Source organism: Urocitellus parryii, chromosome 3, assembly GCF_045843805.1.
Source record: "Urocitellus parryii isolate mUroPar1 chromosome 3, mUroPar1.hap1, whole genome shotgun sequence".
NCBI lineage: Eukaryota > Metazoa > Chordata > Mammalia > Rodentia > Sciuridae > Urocitellus > Urocitellus parryii.
In genome coordinates, this window is record NC_135533.1 from 198,668,359 (window position 1) to 198,692,013 (window position 23,655).

The following is a 23,655-nucleotide window of genomic DNA, read 5'->3' on the forward strand; positions in this document are numbered from 1 at the left end:
CTGAGTCGGGGGTGGGGGGGGATAGGGCGTGGGGGGGGCGTGGGAGGGTGCAAGACAGGAAGGATCCTCTGCAGCCCAAAGGTTCACAGGTGCACACTCCTGGCTCAGCTGAAGAGAGAAGCAGGTGTTTTGAAAATATGATGCTGATTTTCACTGTAACAGTGGATGTAGCCCATATGTTAAGAGTGGAAGTATGTTAGGAAGTACATCAGAACAGTGAAGGAGTCTAGGTCTACTCTAAAGGTGAGGCAGCATTGCAACCCTGGGAGGAGCCCTGTGTACCCAGCTCCTGACCTCAAAAACTGGGTTCACTTCTCTCCCAGGGCAAACAGAATCCTTGCATGTCTTAAAACAAGAGAAATGTATCCACAGCCTTCTCCCTCAGGCTCACTTCAACACTGGCAAATGCTTCCTTTCTGGCAAATGCTAGAGCTTCTCTGGCAGCTGTGTACTGCCTTGTCTCCTTTGGCTGCCCTTGTAACTGGTGGAGAGCAGCTGGTAATCATCCCTTGGGTGGAGAGTATTTCCTTTGCAAATTAGGAAAAAACTTTGGGTAGATGCTGCCAGCTGCCTGCTGCTTTGGCTTCTCAGCCCAGCAGGAAGGGGGATGCAAGCAGGAACAATTCAGGATGTGAGTTTGGTGGTGCAGGAGGGAGGATGAATGGCTGGATGGCAAGTGGCAGGACTAGAGGCCACCTGGCTGGGTTCAACCGTATCTGTAACTTCCTGCCTATGGAGCTCTGACACATTTTCCCTGACTGCAGCCTGTCTATTCCAGGAAAAGGTCCCATCCTTGCTGGGAAGGTGCCTTGGTGAGTTCCAGGGAAACCCAACTACCTGCCAGATAGTGTTTGATGTGTTCTGATTGGGAAGTGACATGGAAGGCAGGTGACTTAGCCTCTGGACATGTCTCATTAGAAAGTGGTGCAACAGGAAGCAGATGGGTTGAGATATTTTAAAAAGGATGAGACAACTTGATGAGCAAGATAAATAATGATAGTAATAGAATTAAATAAATGCCCTTGAATCCCTATTGATATAAAAAAATAAATAAATTAGGAGAAAGACCAAACTCTTTCTTATAGTAAAATTCCAATTAATAAATATGGAAAGAATGAAGGAAATGGAAAATTGTCAATTGGCAAACACCACAGTAATGATTGATTGTTGGAAAGTATCATCAATGGATACTAAAATTAGTGGGCAAAAGGATGATGAGAAACAGGATAGTTGCATCATTTCCAAGAATCTGTCCACAAAAGTCTTACTAATTAAAAGGAATAAATAGTAATTTTACAGTGGAAAAACCTGGCAGATACCAGCTTTCCTAAATGATCAAAGTTAACACCACCAGTAAAGAGACATACTGAAATTGTGTACCTCTGATATATGATGCACTGAGGACACCCATCACTTCTGTGATGCTCTACCCAAAATGCATAACCCCAGTTAGATCATTAAGAGACATCCGAAAAGAAGTGGACAGCATTTTTTAAAACCATCAAGGCCATGAAACATCAATGTTCACACTAACAGAACATTAGTGTGACAGTTGATGAAATTTAAATAAGATCTGTGTATGAGTCCATCTTATGTTGCTATAACAAAATACCCAAGCTGGATGCTTTATAAAGAAAAGAGGTTTATTTAGTTCACATTTCAAAAGCACAGTGCTATTACCATCTGCTCAGCTTTGGTGAGAGGACTTCAAGGCAGGTAATATCATAGTGGGAATCCGTGTGGAAGAGATCACATGGCAAGACAGCATTCTTTGAAGAACTAAGCTACTCTGAGAGACCAACATTAATCCCTTTCAATGGCAGTATCCCCATGACCTAACTACCTTCACTAATCCCACCTCTTGAAGTCCACTATCTCTTAATACCACTACACTGGGGGCCATGAATCTCTGGGAGGACATATGGCTCAAACCACAGCATTCTGTAAGTTAATAGTATGGTGTCGATGTTCATTTCCTGGTTTGGATCATTGCATTATGACTATATCAGATGTCAATGCTGGGGAAAGTTGATTGACAAGTACACAAGAATCCTGTATATTATTTTTTGCAAGTCTAAAAATAATTTAAAAATAAAAACCTAAAAAAGCAGGAGTGGTGAAGAAGGAGCCCAGTTTCTAGAATTTAATTGTTGTCTGAGAGGTAGCCAGGTCTTCATGGCTCTTTTGGGTAACTCTCTGGGCCTTATTCTCTGGAGCAATTGATAATTCACATTTGGCCTGGAAAGATTTAGAGATCCATCTTTCTAGAGGATCCCCTGGTCCCCTCTGTCTGAGTGAAAATTTGTCATGGGCTTTATCTCTACTCTGGGTGGCCTGTGGACCCCAGAGAAAGGCATTGTCTAAGTCCATGTCTACCCCTGGGGACATTCAATTTCCTGATGCCAGTCTGAGGGATCAACCCCACCCTCAATACAGATGCAAAACAGAGCCCCAGAGAGGTGAAGCCATCCTCTGTAGGTCACACAGCTGGTAAATACAGACCTAGATTCAAGGCCAGCTCTGTGTGACCTCAATACCAGGGCCTTGAATCCACTTGGCATTACTGCTGTACTGAATCTGCTATGTGTCAAGCAAACAGCGGCCCTAGAATTGAAGGTGTCCGAGACCCTGATCCTGGACCACATGGGAGAGGGACCTTCATACTTCTGAGCATATGCAGATATTTATTAAATCAGTCTCTGCTTTTACCCAGCCCTGGGCTTGAGCTAGAGAATCAGATATGGTCCTTGCTCTGAGAGCTCCTTATCCAGTGAGGACACAGACAACTAAATCTAGCTCTACAGTGCTGGGATGGAGTGGTGTTGGGAGAAGGAGGGGAGGAGGAAAGATGGTTTGGAAAGTCAAGGAGTTTGGATTATTGCTGTTACTCTGGTTGAAACTGACAGCATAACTTGGAGAGAGTTATGGCTGGAGGAGACTCCGGGGAGTATAGGGTAGAGGAAGATGGACAGGGGAATCCTGCTGGGGACATGTCCAGCATCTCTGACGCTGGGTGTGAGATATCTGGCAGTGGGGCTGGAACGCCATCCAGATGGAGGACACAGTCAGACCTTGAGGTCTGGACTGGGTGTTATTATCCTTGGTCCAGCTGCTAGGGAGTCATTCCAGAGAGATATGGTTGGGGATACACTTTTTCCAAAGTAGTTAGAATGTCCTTGGGGATTCTCCTCCTTGAGGTGCAATGGGGGTGGGGGTTCATTCAAGCTTGACACATTTGTCAACTTCTGGGCAGCTGATGGGAGGGCTGGGGCTCTAGTAAAGGGATGTCCTCCCCCCACCCCACCCCACCCACAGTCTTAAAGCAGGATGTGTGCAGCCTGCTGTTTAGAGAGTTGAGAATCACTCCCACAGCATTTCCCCGAGGAAGAGGCACCGGGACTGCTGCTCTCCTCCCAGGCTTGGGTTACATTTCCAGGAAAGTCTTTCTGACGCTGGTAGGTTATGGCCATATTCAGGGAAGGGTGGGCCTGCCCAGAGGCCACAGGGAGGGACAGATGCAATGGCTTGGGGAGTGGGCACCAGTTCTAGGAGAGGGAGGTGGTAGGAGAGGTCCTTGAGGAGCTTCCTTTCTGGTGCAGTTTTTGGGATGATTACCCCAGCACCTGGAGAGCAGGTTGGTTACCTGGCCTCTCCCCCCAACTCCCCTTGGCTCTGAGAATCTTATTTGCGGATTTTTTTTTTCAATCCCTGAAATTGGGTTCTCAGATCTTGCTGGGGATCTCAGGCACTCCCTTCTTTCTTGGACCTCTGTGCCCCTAGCTGTGACAATGGTCTTTAAGGGATTCCCTCCCAGGGTTGAGGTTCCCAGCACTGTGGTCTTCTTTCAAACAGGTCCCCTCTCTCTATGGACCCTGTACGCTTTTATTACTCCCCAAATTCTCAGCCCGTTCCTTCTGTTCCAAATAGCTGCAGGATCCAGGCAGTCCCTGGATTCTCTTCTCTCCATCCCTGCCTGAGCCAACTGTCTTTTAATAGTTTATTCGTGTCAAGGCCTGGGCAGGAACAACAGCTAGCCCTAAGCACTCAGTTAATCATAAAAACCTACCAGGGAGCTGAGAAAACTGTGGCTCAGAGAGGTTAAATAATTAGCCCAGGGTTACTCAGCCAGTAAGAAGTGGATTAATTGATCTTCTGGCTATGTATACCACTCTTCCTGCAGGTAGGGAGGTGTTTCATTTTGAACTCAGCATCCTGCTGAAATACAAATTCAAGGAGTTCTAGTGGTAATATTTCAGGCAACAATAAGGGAGGCAAAATTAGTTTAAAAAATGTTTAATTAGATAGGGGAAAAAACACTGGGAAAAGATAAAAGTCGTGGCTTATCCTGCCACAATGATTCCTCAGAGTGCTGAGCTCTTTGAAGTGTTTACTTCAAAGTGGGATAAGCTTTGGGAAAACAGTTACTGGTGTTTTTTTTTAAATAAATGTCACTAACATCCCCATTTATTGATAAGAACCAGGAAACATTGAGGAATGTGGGGCCCTGGGAGCGTGGGGAGCAGGGAGCCTCTCAGGAGTTAGCAAGTTGACCCCTGCCCTGCTGGGGACCGGAAGAGCCATTCCCTTTCAGCCAGACTTTGTGATTCCCAAATCCATGAGGTTTGGTGGGCCAACAAATCCTTGAGGATTTCTGGATAAGAAACAAGACAAACAAGGTACACTGAGATGTTTATAAGGGTCATCTCAGTGGGGTGGGATAGTGGGGTGTTTTTAGCCAAATTTTTTTTTCTATTTTCCCCCTTGTGTTTCTACATTTTGCATTGAACATATATTATTTTTTGAAGTCCACAAAATATAGCTTAAAAATTAAAGAGAGAGCAGGCACAGTGAACTGGGAACTGGAGTCCTGAACTCTGGAGCCTGCTCTGCCTGCCTTGCAGTGTGGTCCTGGGGTTTCTGTGAGCCCAGCTGTAGTGTCTACTGTCTCCTCCAAAGGGAGCCAGGAAGAAGCAAGGACCAGATGGAAAAGTGCCTTGGAAAGTACAGAGTCTCCCGCAAAATGTCAGGTTGGGTTGCTGCTGTTTTACCTTTTTTGGTGATGCTGGGTCTTGAACCAGGGCTTCAGGCAGACTAGGCAAGCACTCTACCTCTGAGTCACATCCCCAGCCCCTGCTACTGTTTTCACCACAATTTATAAATCATGTTCTATCTGAATATGCTGCTCCCAGGGTGGATGATGGACAGGCAGCCTCCCAGAACCAGAACCAGGCAGAGGCACAGTGTAAGCAGAACGAGGCTCTTTGCAGAGGGCCTCTGCTTGAACCAGAAGGCAGACAGGACTGATGGAGTGTGCCAGGCTGGCTCCGGCAAAGGACAAGGGTGCACAGCTTTGGCATCTGTCGGGTGGGGGCATTGCGGTCTCTGGAGGTCATCCCAGCCAGGGGTGGGGTTTCACCTGCACCTGCAGTTCTCCGTCATACTTATTCATGTGTCGCAGGTCTCACGACCATCTTCAGTCCCCTTCTGGGTGCATGCGTTTTACTCTGCTGATAAAATCAAGGGAACCGAAGTTTCCTTCAGTGACTATTCTATCCATGTGTTTGCCTCAACTTTGGGAAAGAATTGTTTTCAGAATGGGGTGTACTGTTGCCCTGACTCAGTGACCTCGTCTTGGTGCTTTTGCTGCCTGGCTCCAGCTTCTTGGTGTTTCTGCCGACATAATCCAGAAGGCTGAGCTGAGCTGACTTCCCAGCCCCTGGCATCTTATCTCACTCCCAAAGCCTTGAAGGCTGACACACTTTTTTAACTCCTAATTTTTTGACATTACTGTTAACCCTGCAAGAAGGAGAGCTAGCTTAGCTCTGTTATTTCTCCTGAGAGGTTATAATCCCTAGACCCTTAGAGGGCCTGCTTTTTATGGGAGGTCCCTGGCTGTGTCACAAGGGGGATTTGTTCCAGGACACCCTCTGCCCCCAACTCTGTGAAAACAGAATCCTTTGATGCTTTAGTCCCTTATAGCATAAACTAGCATAGTACTTACATATTACCCCACACGTCCTCCTGTATACTTTAAGTCACCTCTAGGAGACTTATAAACCCTAATGCAGTGTACATGCTACTATGTAAATAGTTGCTGTACTGTATTGTTGAGAATATAATAACAAGAAAAAAGTTGGTTCATGTTTAATACATATGGAATTCTTTTAAATATTCTTGATCTTTACTTGCTTGAATGTATAGATACAGACTCTGCGAATATGGAGGGCTGACTGTACTTCCTGTGTGCCCTTGGGAACGTTACTTTCCCTCTCTGAGTTTCAGTTCATCATCTGTAAAATGAGGCCTATCTTATAAAATTGTTGTGAGTCATCAGTTCATTAATACATGTAAAGCTCAGAGGAGGAAACCCACAACCTGCTGGCTATTTTCTTTGAGAGGTAGAGTATTTAGTGTTTAAGTGCACGGATTCTGGCTTTCAAATCCTGGTTCTACTACTCAATTGCTCCGTGACCTTGGGCCAACTCTTTACCTTCTTTGTTGCTTTTGTGTCCTCAGTTGTAAATCAGAGCTATTCTATCCATGTATTTACTTCTATAAGCTAAATGTGAAGATGAAATAATTTAATATATTTAGAGACCTTTCGCAGGGCCTAGTACATGGTTAGGGTTCAGGGATTACATCACATTGAATGTTCATAAAATCCTTTACTGTACCTACTAGGATCATTGTGTGGGTGAGAAATTTGACTAGTGGAAGACCAGGGCTCTGGATGAAAGCCCTGTTTTGTCCTGGGAAAACTTTGGCAGGGCCTGAAGGTTTAAGTCCGAAGTCACCTCAAAACAGACTGGGGAAGTAGAGCTAGGTCTGCCTCCCGAGGTGGCCATCCACAAGTTCTTGTCCCTAGTATGCCATTCCTAAGACACTAGATGGCTTTCCTGTCTTCCATGTGGGACTGTGCTGCCTTTTTCATTCATGGGCCATCAGCCTTCTAGCCAGCCTCCCATTTAGGCCTCCTAAGCAACAGCAGTGTGGTCTCCCATTACTTCTCCATCTCTAGCTTAGGCGTTGGGCCTAGATTCAAATCCCAGATTAACTATTTATTAGCTGTGTGACCTTGGGCAATTTCCTTAGCCTCTCTGTGTCTCAGTCTCCTCAGATGTAAAATAGAAATAATACTACTTGCCTCCTAGTGTCATTGCAAAGATGAAATGAATGAGTACAGGGAAAGTTTTGAGAATAGAGACTGTTCTGTAGTATGTGCTATATGATGACTGCATGTCATTGTTGTATAGAATTTAATATCTGGGGTTTTACTGGCCCAAGAGAAAGAAAGAAGAGAGCTACAACAGTTTCCAGCTTCCCCAGAGGCAGGTTTTCTGCCATCTGGGTTTAATTTCTCTGGGCCTCTTCCAAAGCCAGAGGGCATTTTGCAGCCAGGTGCTGTGGTTGGGGTGTGGATCATTTCAAAATTCCTGCCTCAACTTTTCCAGCCACAATCAGACCAGGAATGCAGGATGGGAAGGCCAGAGTCATGGGCAGAGGGCTTGGGGGCCATCCCAAGCTCAGCCAGGACTCCATCTCTGTGCGCGCGCACACACAGACACAGACACACACACACACACACACACACGTGCGCGCACGCGTTCTCTCCAAAGCAACTGCAGGGCTGCCTCCCTGACACAAGTCAAGAAGGCTGTGCCAGCTGGATGCAGCACTTAAACATGGTTCATGTGGAAATGGGGGCTCTGAGTCACACTGCCTGGTCACGGGCTCCCAAGGCTGCAGGGGCAGAGCTGGCCCAGGCTGGGGAATAACTCATAGAAGGAGGGTGTGTCTTGGAGAGTGGTGGAGAGGCTGAAATACAGGAAAAGAAAAAATGACAAGGGAGGAAAGAGGAGGTTGTGCTGATGGATTCAGCCATCATCTGCTCAGCGCCTCTCAGATGCCGGCCCTGTACTGGCATGTCCTGGAGACACGACTGTCACCCTGACTGACAGGGGAGGCAGGAGATCTCTGAGGCTGAGGAGTGGCCTTTGGTGAGTGCTTGCTCAGAGGTTGGGGCATGAATTCCCCAGACAGCAGTCTGACAGGCTCCTGGGAGGGGAGGGACTAGGGGGCATTTTAAAGGATTTCCAGAGTCCAAAGAAGCCAACATTAGCATTCTCCTCTAGGAATAATCCTAAATGATGTTCTTGGATTTACATTCCAAAAACTGGTGTGACCTCTTGGGGTCAGGTTTGAAATTGTTTGTTTGACCAGTGTGTTTTATCAGGTGCCCAGTAAATAGCACACTCAACACAGGTACACGCCTAGTACCTGTGACCCTGTCCTTAAGGGCTCTTGGCTGGACAGGGAGGGTGGCTGCAGAACTGATGTGGGAGGTGGGAGAGGAAGATGTCTGTGTGTGTGTGTGGGGCTGTGCTAGTGAGATCTCACAATAGCTCTGGGCTGGGAGCAGGTAGGTAGAAGAGGAAAGTAAGGAGGGGAAGCCCTAATTTAGAGTATTTGCCATGGCATCAATATTTCCCTTGCCAAGCAACCAACTTAACATCACTGAATGCAGAGTTGGTATATTCCATGATCAGTTGTTGAATGCCTCTGAGATGCTACACTGCTGGTTCTCATAAGCCTGTGGGAGCTGGCCCTGCACACTACTGGCTTTGAGTTTTCTCTGCCACTTGTTGCTGAGGCCAGAACTCCCATCCTCTGAGCCTCATCCTTCAAGTTGAAGTTGGATCCATTTAAAAGAGGAACCTCGGGGGAAGGGCTCATCAATTCCATCCAATCCTGGGTCCATCATTTGCTAATCTGAGGCTGTGGGCAGTTGGATATCAACTCTGTAAGCCTCAAGTTCCTCATTATGGAGACCATAATGATATTGCTTCCCAGGGCCATTATGAGGATCAATGAAAAGGTTACATGTAAGTGGTCAGTCACAGCAGGAGCTCAACTTACATGGCTGCCTCCTTGTCTACATGGACATAACAATATCTTCCCTTTAGTTGCCTCAACTGCAGCCTCTCTGAGAGGCCTTTGGTGGTAAACTGTGGTTGCCCAGCAGGAGATATTACTTTGTATCCAGAGATTCCTGCAAAGCCAAAGCTGCAGCTAGCCTATGCCAGCATCTCAGGAAGCACCAAAAAGATAATGTTACTGCCCCAGAGATGAGCTGTGGCTTGCCTCTTTGACCTTGACCCTCCTTATTCTATAAGGCCTCCCTCTCCAGTCCCTATGTAATTCTCTGGATTCCTCAAAACTTACTCTGCAGAATTTCACCCAGGATTGCCTTCCTACCTGCTGCTTTATACTAAGATGTGAATGACTTCACTCATTTCCTATCAAGGTGCTGCTGGAAAGCCAAATGAATTCAGGCAATAAGCAAAAGTGCAAACAAAAAAGGAAACAGAGGGGGGATAGATGGGGGACAGTTCAGAGAGAGGTGAATCAAGATCTGAACCATAGTCAGGAGCGTGGGGTTTAAAGGCTCAGACAAAATGCTCATTGCATGCTTTGTACCAGTCATTCCCCTTCTTCAGGTCTCAATCTACCTGCCTGTAAGTCAAGACAGGTAGACAGGATGCACTTGTGTTCTCTCAGGCCAAGGTTCTCAGAGCACAATAGGTCTCTGGAAGTGCATTAATTTCCAGTGCTGCCGCAACAAATGACCACACATTTGGTGGTTTCAAACAACACAGATTTATTATCTTGCTATTGTAGAGGTGGTAAATCTAAAGTAGATGGGCAGGGCTGGGCCCTGCAGGAGTTTAGGGGATCTGCGCCTTGTTTCTTCTGGTTTCTAGAGGCTTCTGTGCCCGCTATGGAGCCATTGTGCCATTCTGACCACCTCCCCCACACTTACTTCTCCATGCCTCCTTCCCTGTTTCTGACCTTCCTGTTCCCTCTCATAGGGACCCTTGGAATTTTGTTGGGCTACCTGTGTAATCCAGGGCAATCTCCCCATCTCTAGGTCCTTGATTGACTCTATAGATATTTAAGGTAATGTATCCACAGGGCTCAGGATTAGAATATGGATATCTTTGGTGTTAGGGAGGGGGTGTCTATGATTCTGGCTTCAATGAGGGGCTGTGTTTCACAAGGAGGCTCAAGAAAGCCTTGACATTGATGTCATTCTGACATCTAGAGTCTCTGGAACAACCAGCAAGGGTAACAATTCAGTCATACTTTCCTTAGTGTCTCCTTATGGTGACAGCTGGGTGGGGTAGAAAAGAGGCTGAGGATGAGAGGAAATCGGGGGCAAGGTACCATGTGTCCAGAGTCTGAAGACCCAAGTTTGGGGTCCTATGGACACCTAGACAAGTTGCTTTGCTTTCCTGGTTAAATAAGGCCACAGCCCTCCCTGATTTGTGTTATAGGATGATCACAGCTGACATGAAGGTGTCCAGCCAACTACAGTGTACATATGGGGTGCTGGTTGCTGAGCCATTGTTGATATTATTGATAAAAGTGATAGCTCGTTCCACAAGCAGGAGGACCTGGAAGGATTCCCAGAATCAAAGATCAGAGGGTTGGGTGGGTAGGGGTCAGAGTGTTCCAAGTGAAGAGAGACTTTCAAAAGTGGCCTGGACCAGACCAGGTTCTGCTGACTCTGACCTTGAGTTTTGATCTAAACATTCGTCAGTCTCATTTGTTTGCTAAAGCAAAAGACTGCTGAGCAAAGAGACTTTGGGAAATTGGGTGAAGATCAAGGCCAATGCTAGCAGCTCAGAAAAGAGTGGTGTGCAATTACTGTTATCCTGACTAATAAGTCCCGTGTAGACCTAAGAGCAGAAGGGCACCCCCTCCTCCTCCCTGGCCCTCCCAGCTTCTCACAGACTCCCCACATCAGTCAGTGCTAGGATGATCTTATCACTGCCCGTGGGTGAGGGGCTAGGGCTCAGATGCCCAGGATGGGAATAGAAGAAGGCACAGGACCAAGTTCCTGAGGCTAAGGCTTGTCAGAAGCAGAGCTGCTTAGATAAAGCTGCTCTAACTGAGCCCCTGGAGTGGGGATAGGGCACGTGTTATTTCACCAACATCTGCTTCAGATGCCGTTTGATAGGAGCTTAAGGATGGAGCAGAAGTTCATGGATGGGAAGACTCTAGGGCCCTGGAGAGAGATTCTGCCTCAGCAGCTGTGAAGGTTTCCATCACAAGTGAGCTCCCAGCATGGTGAATACTAAAAGGATCAAAAGAAGCCCTCTCAAGTCAACAGTTCTTTTAAAATTCTGCCTGTTAACATTTCTTAAAAAAAAAAAAAAAAAAAGGCAGCAGAGCAGGGTGGTACTATAATCCCAGCAGCTCAGGAGACTGAGGCAGGAAGATCAAAAGTTCAAAGTCATCCTCAGCAACTTAGCAAGGCCCTAAGCAACTTAGTGAAACCCTGTCTCAAAATAAAAAACAAAAAGAGGGCTGGGGATGCGGCGCAAGTGGTAGCACGCTCGCCTAGCATGCATGCGTCTTGGGTTCGATCCTCAGCACCACATACAAAGAAAGATGTTGTGTCCGCTGATAACTAAAAAATAAATATTAAAATTCTCTCTCTCTCTCTCTCTCAAAAAAAAAAAAAACAAAGAAGTTCTCTTCCTTAAAAAAAATAATAAAATAAAATAAAAAACAAAAAGACCTGGGGATGTGGTTCAGTGGTTAAGTGCCTTGGGTTCAATCCCTGGTACCCCACCCCCTGCCAAAAAAAGGGCAAAATTTCTTCCAGAAAGGACTAGGGAAAATATTTGCATTGCACATGAAGAAAACAAAAATCCATACTACATAAGACCTCTTATAAAATGAGAGCCCCACCCTTTGAAACCATAAATAATTCACAGAAAAATACAAACTGGCATTTAACGTATTAAAAATTTCAACTACAGATTAAATAAAAGAATATGAAATAAAATGCAGAGGTACAGAGTAGAGTTGATTTGCATTATCATCATCAGCTCTCGGGGCCCGCGTTAGTGACTCTCCATAATTGTCTCTTGGGTCCTATGCACCTTTTTAACTTCTTCCTCTTTTCTCCCCAAAGCCCCTTCGCCATTGGTGGACAATCTAATGTGCTCAATAATTCTTGGTTTATGACAGACTTGTATCCCTGGTTCATATGAGGTTTTTTTTTTTTTTAAATTACTTTCAGTCTTCAGGACATAGGTCTGGGCAAAGATTTTTTGGATATTACCTCCAATGCAAAGGCAATAAAAGTGAAACTAGACAAATGGACTTATTGCAAACAAAATCTTCTGCAAAGCAAAAGAGACACTCAATAGAGTAAAAAATATTTGCAAACTATCCATCTGATAAGTGATTAATATCGAGAGTTTATAAGGAACTCAAACAACCCAATAGCAAAAAGCCCCCAAACAATCTGATTTTAAAATGAGCAAATAATCTGAATAGACATTTATCAAAAGAACCTGTACAAATGGCCAAAAGGTATATGAAAAAAATTTCAACATCACTAATCATCAGGAAAATGTAAATCAAAACCACAATACAATATCACCTCACCCCAGTAAGAATGGTTAATATAAGAAAGACAAATACCAAATGCTGGTGAGGATGCAGAGAAAGGGGAACTCTTATACATGGCTGAGGGAATGTAAATTAGTACAGCACTTATCAAAAACAGTATGGAGGTTTTTTGAAAAACTGGAAATAGAAATACCATGATGCACTCAAATGTGAAATGTAAAAAAGTGGATCTCATGAAGGTTGAGAGTTAAATAGTGGTCACCAGAAGCTGGAGAGAGGGGGAAGAGAGAGGGCTGGGGCGAGGTTTATCAGTGGATACTAAGTTAGGAGTAAGAAGTTCTGCCTGCTATTGCACAGTAGAGTGAATATAGATAATTATGGTGTGCTGTATATATTTTTTTTAAATGTTCAAAGAAGGATTCTCATTAGAAGATGGTGGAAGAGAAGTACCCTTCACTGGACTCCACAGGAGAAAAGATTCAGGGCAGCAAAGGAGAAAGTATATTCCAAGGAGAGCGAAGAAGAACTCTGAGAACTGATAAAGTAGCCACGAGAAACCTAAACAGCACAGAAAATCGGAAAGGCCATCTAGAGAAATGGGCAAAGCAATTTGCAACCTCAACCCCTGCTCTCAGCTGGGGGCAGGGAACCGAAGGGTGTGGAACATAACCAAAACTGTAAAGTGCAAGTGGCCATGGTAATAATGGCATCCTGCAGTCCTAATTGTAAGAGAAGTAAATTCATGATCCTTACATGCTTTAAGGGTTTTGATCTAAATGCAACTCCTGAACAAGCTTGCTTTAGAGAACAGATTCACTACATGGTTCAGCAGATACTCAAGACCTAGAATCAGGAGCCATCTCAACTAAATTGCTCTGGGGTCAGAAAATCTAGAATACTCACAATTCAGAGGACCTGATTGGGTGGGAGAGGGTACTTGAGGCAGTGGTGGCCTGGAGATTGAGGGATATCTGACAAGAACCCTGGGGCAGCAAGGGCTGTGATACGAAGAGCAATGGAGGGAACAAGGTCAGTGATCCCACCCACTGTGACAAGAGTGACAATAGGTGTAGTGGTTTTGCACTGGGATCAAGTCTGGAGGCTCCAGGACAGAGGCTCGCAAATGACCAGTTTCTGCAACCCTTCACTTTCTAGTGCGGAACAGTGGTTGGCTCCTCCAAATCTGAGGCATGCTGGGGACACTTGGATGATTGCCAGGCCTCGGGGGCACACACTGGAAACCTCAGACTTGCCTACATACACTGAAACTTGGAAGAGAATCTGATGAAAATTGACAAGGCTCCCCACACCCTGGGGGACCCATACTAAAAACCTCCGGAGGGACTCCAGCCCTGGTGCAGTCAGCATTCTCTCAACCTGTCCAGCAAGAAGCTCCAGGCACAGCATATTCTGCTCTGTTCATTTGGTGTGACATGAGAGGACGCACAATAGGTAGTAACTGAGATCCACTACCCCCAACACCCAGAGCATCCCAGGAGGCCCAGAGACAAACCTCTCTGAGAATCCAGCTAAGAGCTATTTATTTTATTTTATTTTTTTACAGGTTTATTTTGGCTCATAGTTCTGGTGATATGAGATCTAAGAACCTCATTGACTTCTTGCTGACTGAGTCCTGAGATGATACAGAGTGTCATATAGCAAGAGGCAAGGATTGCCTAATGTCTGTCTGGTTTTGCTCTCTCTTCTAATTAAACCCCCAAGATCCGGTCATGCGGGCTTCACCCTAATGACTTTTTGTTGTTGTTGTTCTAATTAGTTACATGCCAGTAGAATGCACTTTTATATATCATACATAGATGGAATATGATTTCTCATTCTTTTGGTTGTACACGATGTAGAATCACACAGGTCATACAGTTATATATGTACATAGGGTAATAATGTTTAATTCATTCTACTATCCTTTCTACCCCCATACTCCCTCCCCTCCCTTCACTCCCCTCTACCTAATCTAAAGTAACTATTTTTTCCCTAGGCCCCCCTCCTTATTGTAAATTAGCATCCTCTTATCAGAGAAAACATTTGGCCTTTGTTATTTTGGGATTGGTGTATTTCATTTAGCATGATATTCTCCAGCTCCATTCATTTACCAGTAGATGCCATAATTTCTTCCTTCTTTAAGGCTGAGCAATATTCCATTGTGTGTGTGTGTGTGTATCACATTTTCTTTATCCATTCATCTGTTGAAGGACACCTAGGTTGGTTCCATAGTTTAGTTATTGTGAGTTGGTATAAACACTGATGTGGCTGCATCACTGTAGTATGCTGATTTTAAGTCCTTTGGATTTAAACCAAGGATAATTGCTGGGTCAAATGGTGGTTCCATTCTAAGTTTTCTGAGAAAACTTAATGGTTGCATCAATTTGCAATCCAACCAGCAATGTATGAGTGTGCCTTTTCCCTCACATCCTCACCAACATTTATTGTTGTTATATTCTTGATAATTGCTATTCTTACTGAGGTGAGATGAAATCTTAGAGTAGTTTTCATTTACATTTCTCTGAAATTGATAGTGATGCTGAACACTTTTTCATATATTTGTTGATTGATCTTATTTCTTCTTCTGTGAAGTGTCTGTTTGGTTCCTTAGCCCATTTATTGATTGGGTTATTTGGTTTTTTTTTTTTGGTGTTAAGTTTTTTTTAATTTAATTTAAAAAATTTATTCTAATTTGTCATACATGATGGCAGAATTCAATTCATTTCATATTACACATAGAGTACAAATTTGCAAGACACTGATTGTACACAAAGTATTTTCACACCATTTGTGTCTTTATACATGTACTTAGGGTAATGATATCTAACTCATTCCACCATCATTCCTACCCCCCTTTGCCTCCTCCTTTCCCCTCCCTCCCCTTTGCCCTGTCTAAAGTTCCTCATTCCTCCCATGCTCCCTGCTAGTTGTCATTATGAGTCAGCATGCTCATATCAAAGAAAACTTTTGGCCTCTGTTTTTTTGGGATTGTCTTCCTTCACTTAGCATTATATTCTCCAACTTCATCCATTTACCTGCAAATGTCATAATTATATTCTCTTTTAATGCTGAGAATATTCCATTGGGTATATACCAAAGTTTCCCTCTCCATTCATCTACTGAAGGGCATCTATGTTGGTTCCATAATTTAGCTATTATGTCATTTTAAAAGTGAGGAAACTGAGGGATGATAAGTGTTAGTTGGTTCTGGGTTCTTTAACATGAGGGATCACACTTTCTCTTATACATAGAAATATTGGATAAACTCTTTAAAATATTAATTGTTTATAAGTGAAACTATTGATACAAAATTAAATATTTATAAATTAAATATTTTAAAACTATCAAGAGCAAAGGAATTCCTTACTTGCTAAAAATGAAGAAAACCCCAAAACAGAGTGGACATGATGTACATTTATAGATAAGAGAAATCCCATTGAAGGGAAGCTCTCATTATAAAAAACTATAAGCCAAAGAAGGAAGCATAATTATGTGCATGAGGAAGATTCAGGAGACACAATAAATTGGTGAATTGGTATCCCTAAACAATAAAGGAAAATCTGAAAGACATTATAAATCATTTTAAATGATAAGGGAGAAAAATAAAGCAGTGAGACCACAATGAAAGAACTGAATACTTTACCAACACCTTAATGATTAAGACACTTATCCAAGGTGACACAATGGTAAGTGGTAGGGCTGGGCTTCCTAAGCATGAGCTCTTATTTGCAGGTTCTGCCCTAGATTTGAAGAGTCTATTAGACATTCCAGGGCAATAGCCAAAGTGGGTTTGGAGAGAGGCAGGGCATGTAAAGTCTCACCATATTTTTCTCTCACAGCACCACAGAACTTCAGTACTGAGTGTGTCTTCTCAACATGGCCACCGCCATCTCCCCTCTGCCACTCGCCACCGAGGATGCCAGTTCTGAGAACAGTTCCTTCTATGACTACTACTACCTAGATGAGGTGGCTTTCTTGCTCTGCAGGAAGGATGATGTCCTGTCCTTTAGTAGAGTCTTCCTGCCAGTCTTCTACAGCCTGATTTTTGTGTTGGGCCTGACCGGGAACCTCCTCCTTCTCGTGGTCTTACTCCGTTACGTGCCTTGCAGGCGGATGACTGAGGTCTACCTTCTGAACCTGGCCATCTCCAACCTCCTGTTTGTGGTGACTTTGCCCTTCTGGGGCATCTCCGTGGCTTGGCATTGGGTCTTTGGCAGTTTCTTATGCAAGATGATGAGCACCCTGTATACCATTAACTTTTACAGTGGCATCTTTTTCATCAGCTGCATGAGCCTGGACAAGTACCTGGAGATTGTTCATGCTCAGCCCCTCCACAGGCTGAGGACTCGGGCCAAAAGTCTGCTGCTTGCTGCCATAGTGTGGGCCGTGGCCCTGGCCATCTCCATCCCTGACATGGTCTTTGTGCAGATACATGAAAACCCCAAGGGTGTGTGGAACTGCTACGCGGATTTTGGTGGACACGGGACCATTTGGAAGCTCTTCCTCCGCTTCCAACAGAATCTCCTGGGGTTTCTCCTTCCACTTTTGACCATGATCTTCTTCTACTCCCGCATTGGTTGTGTCCTGGTCAAGCTGAAGCCCCCAGGCCAGGGCCGGGCTCTAAGAATAGCTGCATCATTAGTACTGGCTTTCTTCTTGCTATGGTTCCCATACAACCTCACCTTGTTTCTGCACTCACTGCTGGACCTGCATATCTTTGGGGACTGCCAGGTCAGCCACCGTCTGGACTATGCACTTCAGGTGACAGAGAGCCTTGCCTTTCTTCACTGCTGTTTTACCCCTGTCCTCTATGCCTTCTCCAGTCGCCGTTTCCGCAGGTACCTGAAGGCTTTCCTGGCTGCTATGCTCAGGCGGCGTCTGGTACCTGGTACTGCCCAGGCCTCATTGTCCAACTGTTCTGAGAGCAGCAGGCTTACTAACCAAGAAGAAATGACTGACATGAAAGACCCTGGGGAGAGGCAGACTGAAGGAGCCATTAACAAGGGGACTGAGGGGAATAGTTCAGCCTGAGTGGCCATACCACAGTCTGGAGAGAGAAGATGACGCCTACTCAGTTGGGCTTCTGCCTGAAGCAATCCCTCTGAGGATCTCAGTGACCATGCTGCTAAACCCAGTGGTCACTTTTTTATTCCCAACCATCAGCATCACCTTCTCTCTCCTTGTTTCTTCCTTCATTTTCTTCACTAGCTTTCAGGACCACACACTCTCACCTGAATTGCTGCAATAGTTTCCCAACTGATCTCTGTGTTCCAATCATCGTGTACTTCTGTTGCTTAATGTGCCTCCAACAGTCAGAGTGATCATGACACTCTTGGCTGTCCTTTCTTCGCCCTCAGAGTTGCAGCTCAAGTCCTTACAGTGCTCCTTAGAGGGCTCTGTGATCTGTTTCCCAGCCTCTGCCCTCATCTCCAGCCCACTCCCTCCTGCTCACTCTGCTCTGGACACACTGGCCTCCAGTGCTGTCTCCAGACATTCCAGGCATATCCCTTTAAGGAGATTCCTCTGTGCCATCTTCCTGGAATACTCTCCCCCTAGGAAGAGCTTGGCTCATTCTCTCACCTCGTCAGCTCTTGACTCAGCTCCCATTTTCTCTATCAGATGTTCACAATATTTAATGCCCAATCTGTTGTTTCTAATCTTCCTCCCTTGGCTCTCCTTTTTGTTTTTGTTTTTTTCAATAGCACTTACTACTCTCTCATATTCTATATATTTCTCTTATTTTTATGTTTATTGGTTATTGTCCCTATTATGGTTTGGATTTTCAGTGACCCCTAAAGGCTCATATCCCTAGTGCATGGTCCCCAGTGCAGCAATGTTCAAAGGTAGGTCTTTTAGGAAATGATTGGATTATGAGGGCTCTGACCTCATCAGTAGGTTAATTAATTGAGGGATTCATAATTTGAATGGACTATTGGGAGGTGGCAAAAACTGTAGGAGGTGGGACCTGATTGAAGGGAGTGGGTCCCTGGTGCCGTGCCCTTGGGGACTATATTTTATCCCTGGATTAGCCCTTTTTTTCCTCTTTCCTTCTTCCTGGATGCCATGGGGAGAGCAGCTTTTCTCCACAACACCCTCTCTACAATAATGCTGTGCCTCACCAAGGCCCAGAGTGATAAACCATGGACTGAAACCTCTGAACTGTGAACCAAAATAAACATTTCTTTCTTTAAGTTTATTTTTTTTTCAGGTATTTTGTCACAGCAATGCACAGCTGACAAACATAGTCCTCAATCCCGTTATTGCAGGTGAGCTCCACAGGGTGAGGATCTTGGTGCACAGCTCACTGTTCTTCCAAAGCCTCCAGCATAGGACCTGGAGTGTAGAAGGTATTCGGGAAATATCTTTGGGATGTGTGCATAGAGGGTTTTTTTTTTTTTTTTTTTTTTTTGTGGCACTGCTGGAGAAGAAAAGCCAGAGGTCCTCCACCCACCAGAGTGCCCTGTTTTCTGTATCTCAGTTGGGAAAAGATCCTTGTAACCTTGATGGCAGCTCCAGGGTCTGGCCATCAGAAGAGGCTGCGGATGCTCCTCCCAGGGAACAGCCCAGGAACATGCACAATCTACAGGAGGAAACACAGTGAACACACCCTCTTCCTGCCCTGTCTCAGGAGCCTTTCGGTCTCCCTGGGGCCTAAACAATCAAGTCCAGAAGCTTTGTCATTCTGCCCTGTGCTTTGGGTGGAGGTTGGGTACAACATAGGGCATAAACTGCTATGGTTTGGATAAGTGTCCCCCAAAGGCCCGTGTATTTAAGGCTTTGTCCCCAAGGTGGCGCTATTGAGAGTGGTGGAGCCTGTAAGAGATGGGGCCTAGTGGGAGGCACTTATGTGATGGAGATGTGCCCTTGAAGGGAATTGTGAGACCTTGGCCTTCTTTCTCTCTCTCTGTCCTTTTTTACCTTCCTAGATCATAGGGAGAGCAAGTTGCTGTGCTATCTACTCTCCATCATTACTCTGGCCCACTACAGGCCCAGAGTAATGTTCTGCCTGATCTTGGACTAGAATCCCCAAATTAGGAGTCAAAATAAACATTTTCTCTTTTTAAGCTCATTAGCTCAGGCATTTTGTTATGGTACCACGAAGCTTACAATATAGAGACCAGTTACAGCCTTCCATTTCCCTTGCCTTGGTGCATCATTCAGGGATGGGCATATGACCTAGGAAGAGCCAGTAAAATATGATGCAGCTAGAACATGCTAGAAACAAAGTATGAAACTGATGATTAGGGGGTATGAAGTCTGGAGCTTCTCCTTCATCAGCTGAACTTTGGAAGATGAAAGGAATAGCACAAGTGAGTGAGCAGAGCCTGGGGACAGTATCTGTGCCTCAGAATCAAGGCAGGCTGACACTCATGCCAAACCTGAGATTTTGACATTGCATGAACCAATAAAGCCCTTCCCAGTGTGGACTCATGTTGTTTTGTTGCAACTTAAAGATTCCTGATGAATATTCCCCACCCGGATGCTTTTCTCTTCACAGCTCCCATGGTTGCCATTTTCCTGCCCTCTGACAGGTCCCCTGAGAAACCTTTCTCTAGGAAGCCCCCAAGACCACAATGGCACTCTCTTTCCTGAGCTTCTAAAATTCTCGCCATTTCCCCTACCTCATAGAACCACCACAGCTTGGCCACATCTTGAAATTTCTGTCTTTTACGACCAAACAAAGAACCTGGGACACAGGAAATGAATCATCTAGGAGGATTGAATGAAGGGTAGCATTAGATGATTGGGTACTGCAAGAACAGGGACTTCACCATGTGAAAAATCTCTATCCTCCGTGTTGCTATCAGTGCTGCTCATGATGCAGTAAAGTTTCACTAAGTACTTCTTGTACTGTCTTCCTCTTATGTTTTGTTCTTTACCTCTTCCTCCTCTTCTTTTTCTTCCTCTTCCTCTTTTCTTTCTTTCTTTCTTTCTTTCTTTCTTTCTTTCTTTCTTTCTATCTATCTATCTATCTATCATCTATCTATCTCAATTTCTTACTAAGTACTATTTTGAATGAATGGCTAATGAACTGAGCCACAGTGAGAATTCTACCCACTCTTTTCTTCTCTTCCCCTGAGCTTTGTGTGGCCTACTCATGGTGCATAGGTTGTGAGCCCAGCTGCTGTTTGATGCTGCCTGAGTTGCCTCTGGTGCTCTTCCACCTCTGCCTTTCCTCCTCCATCTCATTCAGCTCTGGTGCCTTCAGTTCTCTCTTTCCAAGGCCCCAGATTCCCCACTGTCAGGAAGGACTCTGAGCTTACTTAGTCCCCTGGGAAATGAGGTGGTGATTTGTTTGAGGACGTGGAGGATGACAATCTATTTTAGAACTCCTGAAATCTTGCCCCACAATGGACTTCTGACCCGGTCACACACCAACAATGCTGATGTGATGCAGCTTAAGCTGTACCAATAGGTCTAGGTACACCCCCCCAAAAAAAAAATCCCTAACTTTGTGCCCTTGGTGCACTGATTAGATGGAACAAAGTATGCCAGGTAAGGGACATCTGTCAGGGCTTGTCACCAGCACTGGTAGGTATGTGGATGTGATTGTGTGTTAGCCTGTGGAGTCTGTGTGCATGTCTGTGTTGATATGCCTGCTTGTATTACTGTGTGAGCTATGCACAGTATATATGGATTCAAAATGAATATGTAACTATGTTCTTGTGGTGTGGGTATGTGCCTGTGGATTTTCTTTCTTCTTGTGTATCTTTGTGTGTGCATGTGTTTACACGCATGTGTGCACTCCCTGCAAAAGACAGATGTATAGTAAGTAGTTCCCACAGGGAGTAGTGGGTCTGGCCCTAAGTATATTTGTTCCCTCTCACTGTCTTAAGTGCTGTGTACCTAAACTCACCAGCTATCCCAGCCCAGGCCAAGACAGAGCCTTCTCCATGTTGACCTTACTTCCCAGCCTGGTTCCTCTTCCTGCTCTCTCTCTTCCCAAAGGTCTGACAAGGCTTGACTCCCCCACTTCACTCTCTGAACCTTCTCCAGGGGTCTCAGAAAAACCCCCTCAATTCCCTTGACCCTCGGGCTCTGAGAAAAGTCGAATTCTTCTCTAGGGCTCACTCAGGAGAAAATGCAGGAATGGCTTTGCTGTGGGCAGGGCTGCTGCCACCCTTCACTCTGTGGAGTGTTCTCGCCAGCAACCCTTGCTGAAGAGAGCTGGGTTCAAAAGAGCTGGCTGCAACATTAAGCTGAGAAAACGATGAGAAAGCACAGAACACAGAAGTTATTTTCATATCAAGGGTAAGACGGCCCTTCGACTTTAAGGGTCAGCTTCCATGCTGGAAGACGCTGAAAAGAGAGCGTGCACCTGGAATCTATTTTTTATGGGGGGGGGGCACACAAAGGAGTTTTGATGGAATGTTCTTCACCAAATAAGGCAGGGGATAAGATTTCAAAGGAGGGTTGTCCAACCCCATTGGGTAACACTCAGATCCAGAGCTGAGGCAAACTTCTTTGCTGAGCGAAGGTGAAGGCCACTTGTTTTGCACAGTGTGTGGCATGCGATGCCAAACCAAACACCTCCCTTACTCAAGGCTGAGAGAGGATGCTCAGCCCTGGACAGGCAACCTCCCACAGAGTGTGATGTGCATGTTCACAGCAGTCACTCTGTATGGAAAAAAACATCTCTTTTCTCTGCCAAGAATTCCACCACTGGAGAATAATACCTGATCTTATTTTGTTATAAGTGATCCTCAGAGAGAATACATTTTCAGGCTTTACTCTGAGGTCCTCATGAGAAAAGGGGTAAGAGGGAGAGAATATTCGGTGCAGAAATGAGGAAGCGGGGTGCAGAACTACTGGGTCAGGGCAGGTGGTGACTAGTTGCACCTTTGGGGATCTCAATCTTCTTACTGCCTCAGGGCCTCTTCCAGGATTGTTTCTAGCAATCCTCATGCAGAAGACACAGAATCAGAGGTGTCCCAATTCCTCCCCTGCCAGCAGGTGAACATTGGGCTCCATCTGCACACCCCAATCTGGGATGCGTGCTGTTTCCTGGGAAACCCACTGTTTACATTGTGTATCCCTGACTGTGGGATGGAGCACCTGCAATCACCTTACACCTAACCCTCTGAAACTTCCCTTGGTCCCAAACATTCTTTCTGGGCTCTCAAACAGGACACAAAGTCCATGAATTTCCTTGAGATCTGCATATGGTCACTCCTAGTTGAGACTTTTTAGTCCTGACTCAGTGGACCCAAGCCTTCAGCAGTGTCCCAGCCTTTCCACAGGCCAAGATCCTGCTCCATTTTCTCTTGGGTGTGGAAAAAAGGAGGGGACACGGCACTGAGATCTCAGCAAGTGCAAGGAAGGTACCTTGTCCTCTTACCCCCATCTCTATTGGAACACAGGGCCTGGCTGCCTGGGGAGGTTGTTGGTAAGTCCCTTGCAGATGGCTTCTGATTTCCAGCCCCCTTCTCCTTCTCCTCCTGTGCCCTCTACACAACTCCTCTCCTTGTGCTTCTGGCCTTTGTGGAATAGGATGGGATATCCTAGCCTGTTCTCCAGGCAGACATCATCATTTGGGGACAGCTAAACCCAGAGAAAAGCAGGCTCTGACCCAGGGTCACACAGCTAATTGGGGGAGAAGCCAATGGGAGATGCAGGATAGGAGAGAGAAGCCTCATTGGCTGGACCTTGCTATGAGGTTCCATGCTGCCTGGGCCCACCTCCAGGACCCTCTATCCAGCTCCCACAGTTACTCCTCGATCTGCCCCAATTCCAGATGGCTCTGCTATCAGATAGCTGTAGTTCTGGCGGCAACACCCTCCCAACTCCTCTTGGCCATGATAAGCATGCTTCCAACGGGAATTACCTCCATGTCTTATATCAGAAAGCTGAGGCCAGGGAGGGGCAGGAAGGGATTTGAGGACACAAAGTAAATTAGCTGAGACTAGAAGTCAGGGTGCTAGCATTTAAACTACATTTAGAGAATTAGGAATCATGAAAATGAATAAGATATCATCCCCTGGTGGGCTCCAGTCTGGGACAGGAGGAGGCAGTCAAGACACAAAGCAATGACATATATGTTCTGTGATACCAGTGGTACTAGGGAACCCAAGGGGACAGAGGTCATTTCTGGGATGGGGTGGCTGAAACACAGGAAACCTTCTAGAAATAGCTGGCACTCGGGTTGGCAGAAAGCAATACTTCTGCTTTAAGAACAATTCCATCAGAAAAAGTTGAATTTCACTGGATGGAGATATTTGGGGACCAAAT

The 23,655-nt window shown here is 45.4% G+C and overlaps 1 protein-coding gene across 1 annotated transcript; it reads left to right on the forward strand.

Annotated features, from left to right (window-relative positions):
• Nucleotides 1-3,369: 3,369 nt before the first annotated feature.
• Ackr2 (atypical chemokine receptor 2) lies at nt 3,370-18,114 on the forward strand. The gene is made up of 2 exons (XM_026408085.2): nt 3,370-3,455; nt 16,266-18,114. The coding sequence occupies exon 2, from the start codon at nt 16,303-16,305 to the stop codon at nt 17,455-17,457; it is 1,155 nt and encodes a 384-aa protein (XP_026263870.2). The 5' UTR covers nt 3,370-3,455; nt 16,266-16,302; the 3' UTR covers nt 17,458-18,114.
• The last annotated feature ends 5,541 nt before the right edge of the window (nt 18,115-23,655 follow it).

Coding starts and splice junctions, on each gene's coding strand:
- Ackr2 (XM_026408085.2), top strand. CDS start 16,303: ATGGCCACCGCCATCTCCCCTCTGCCACTCGCCACCGAGGATGCCAGT.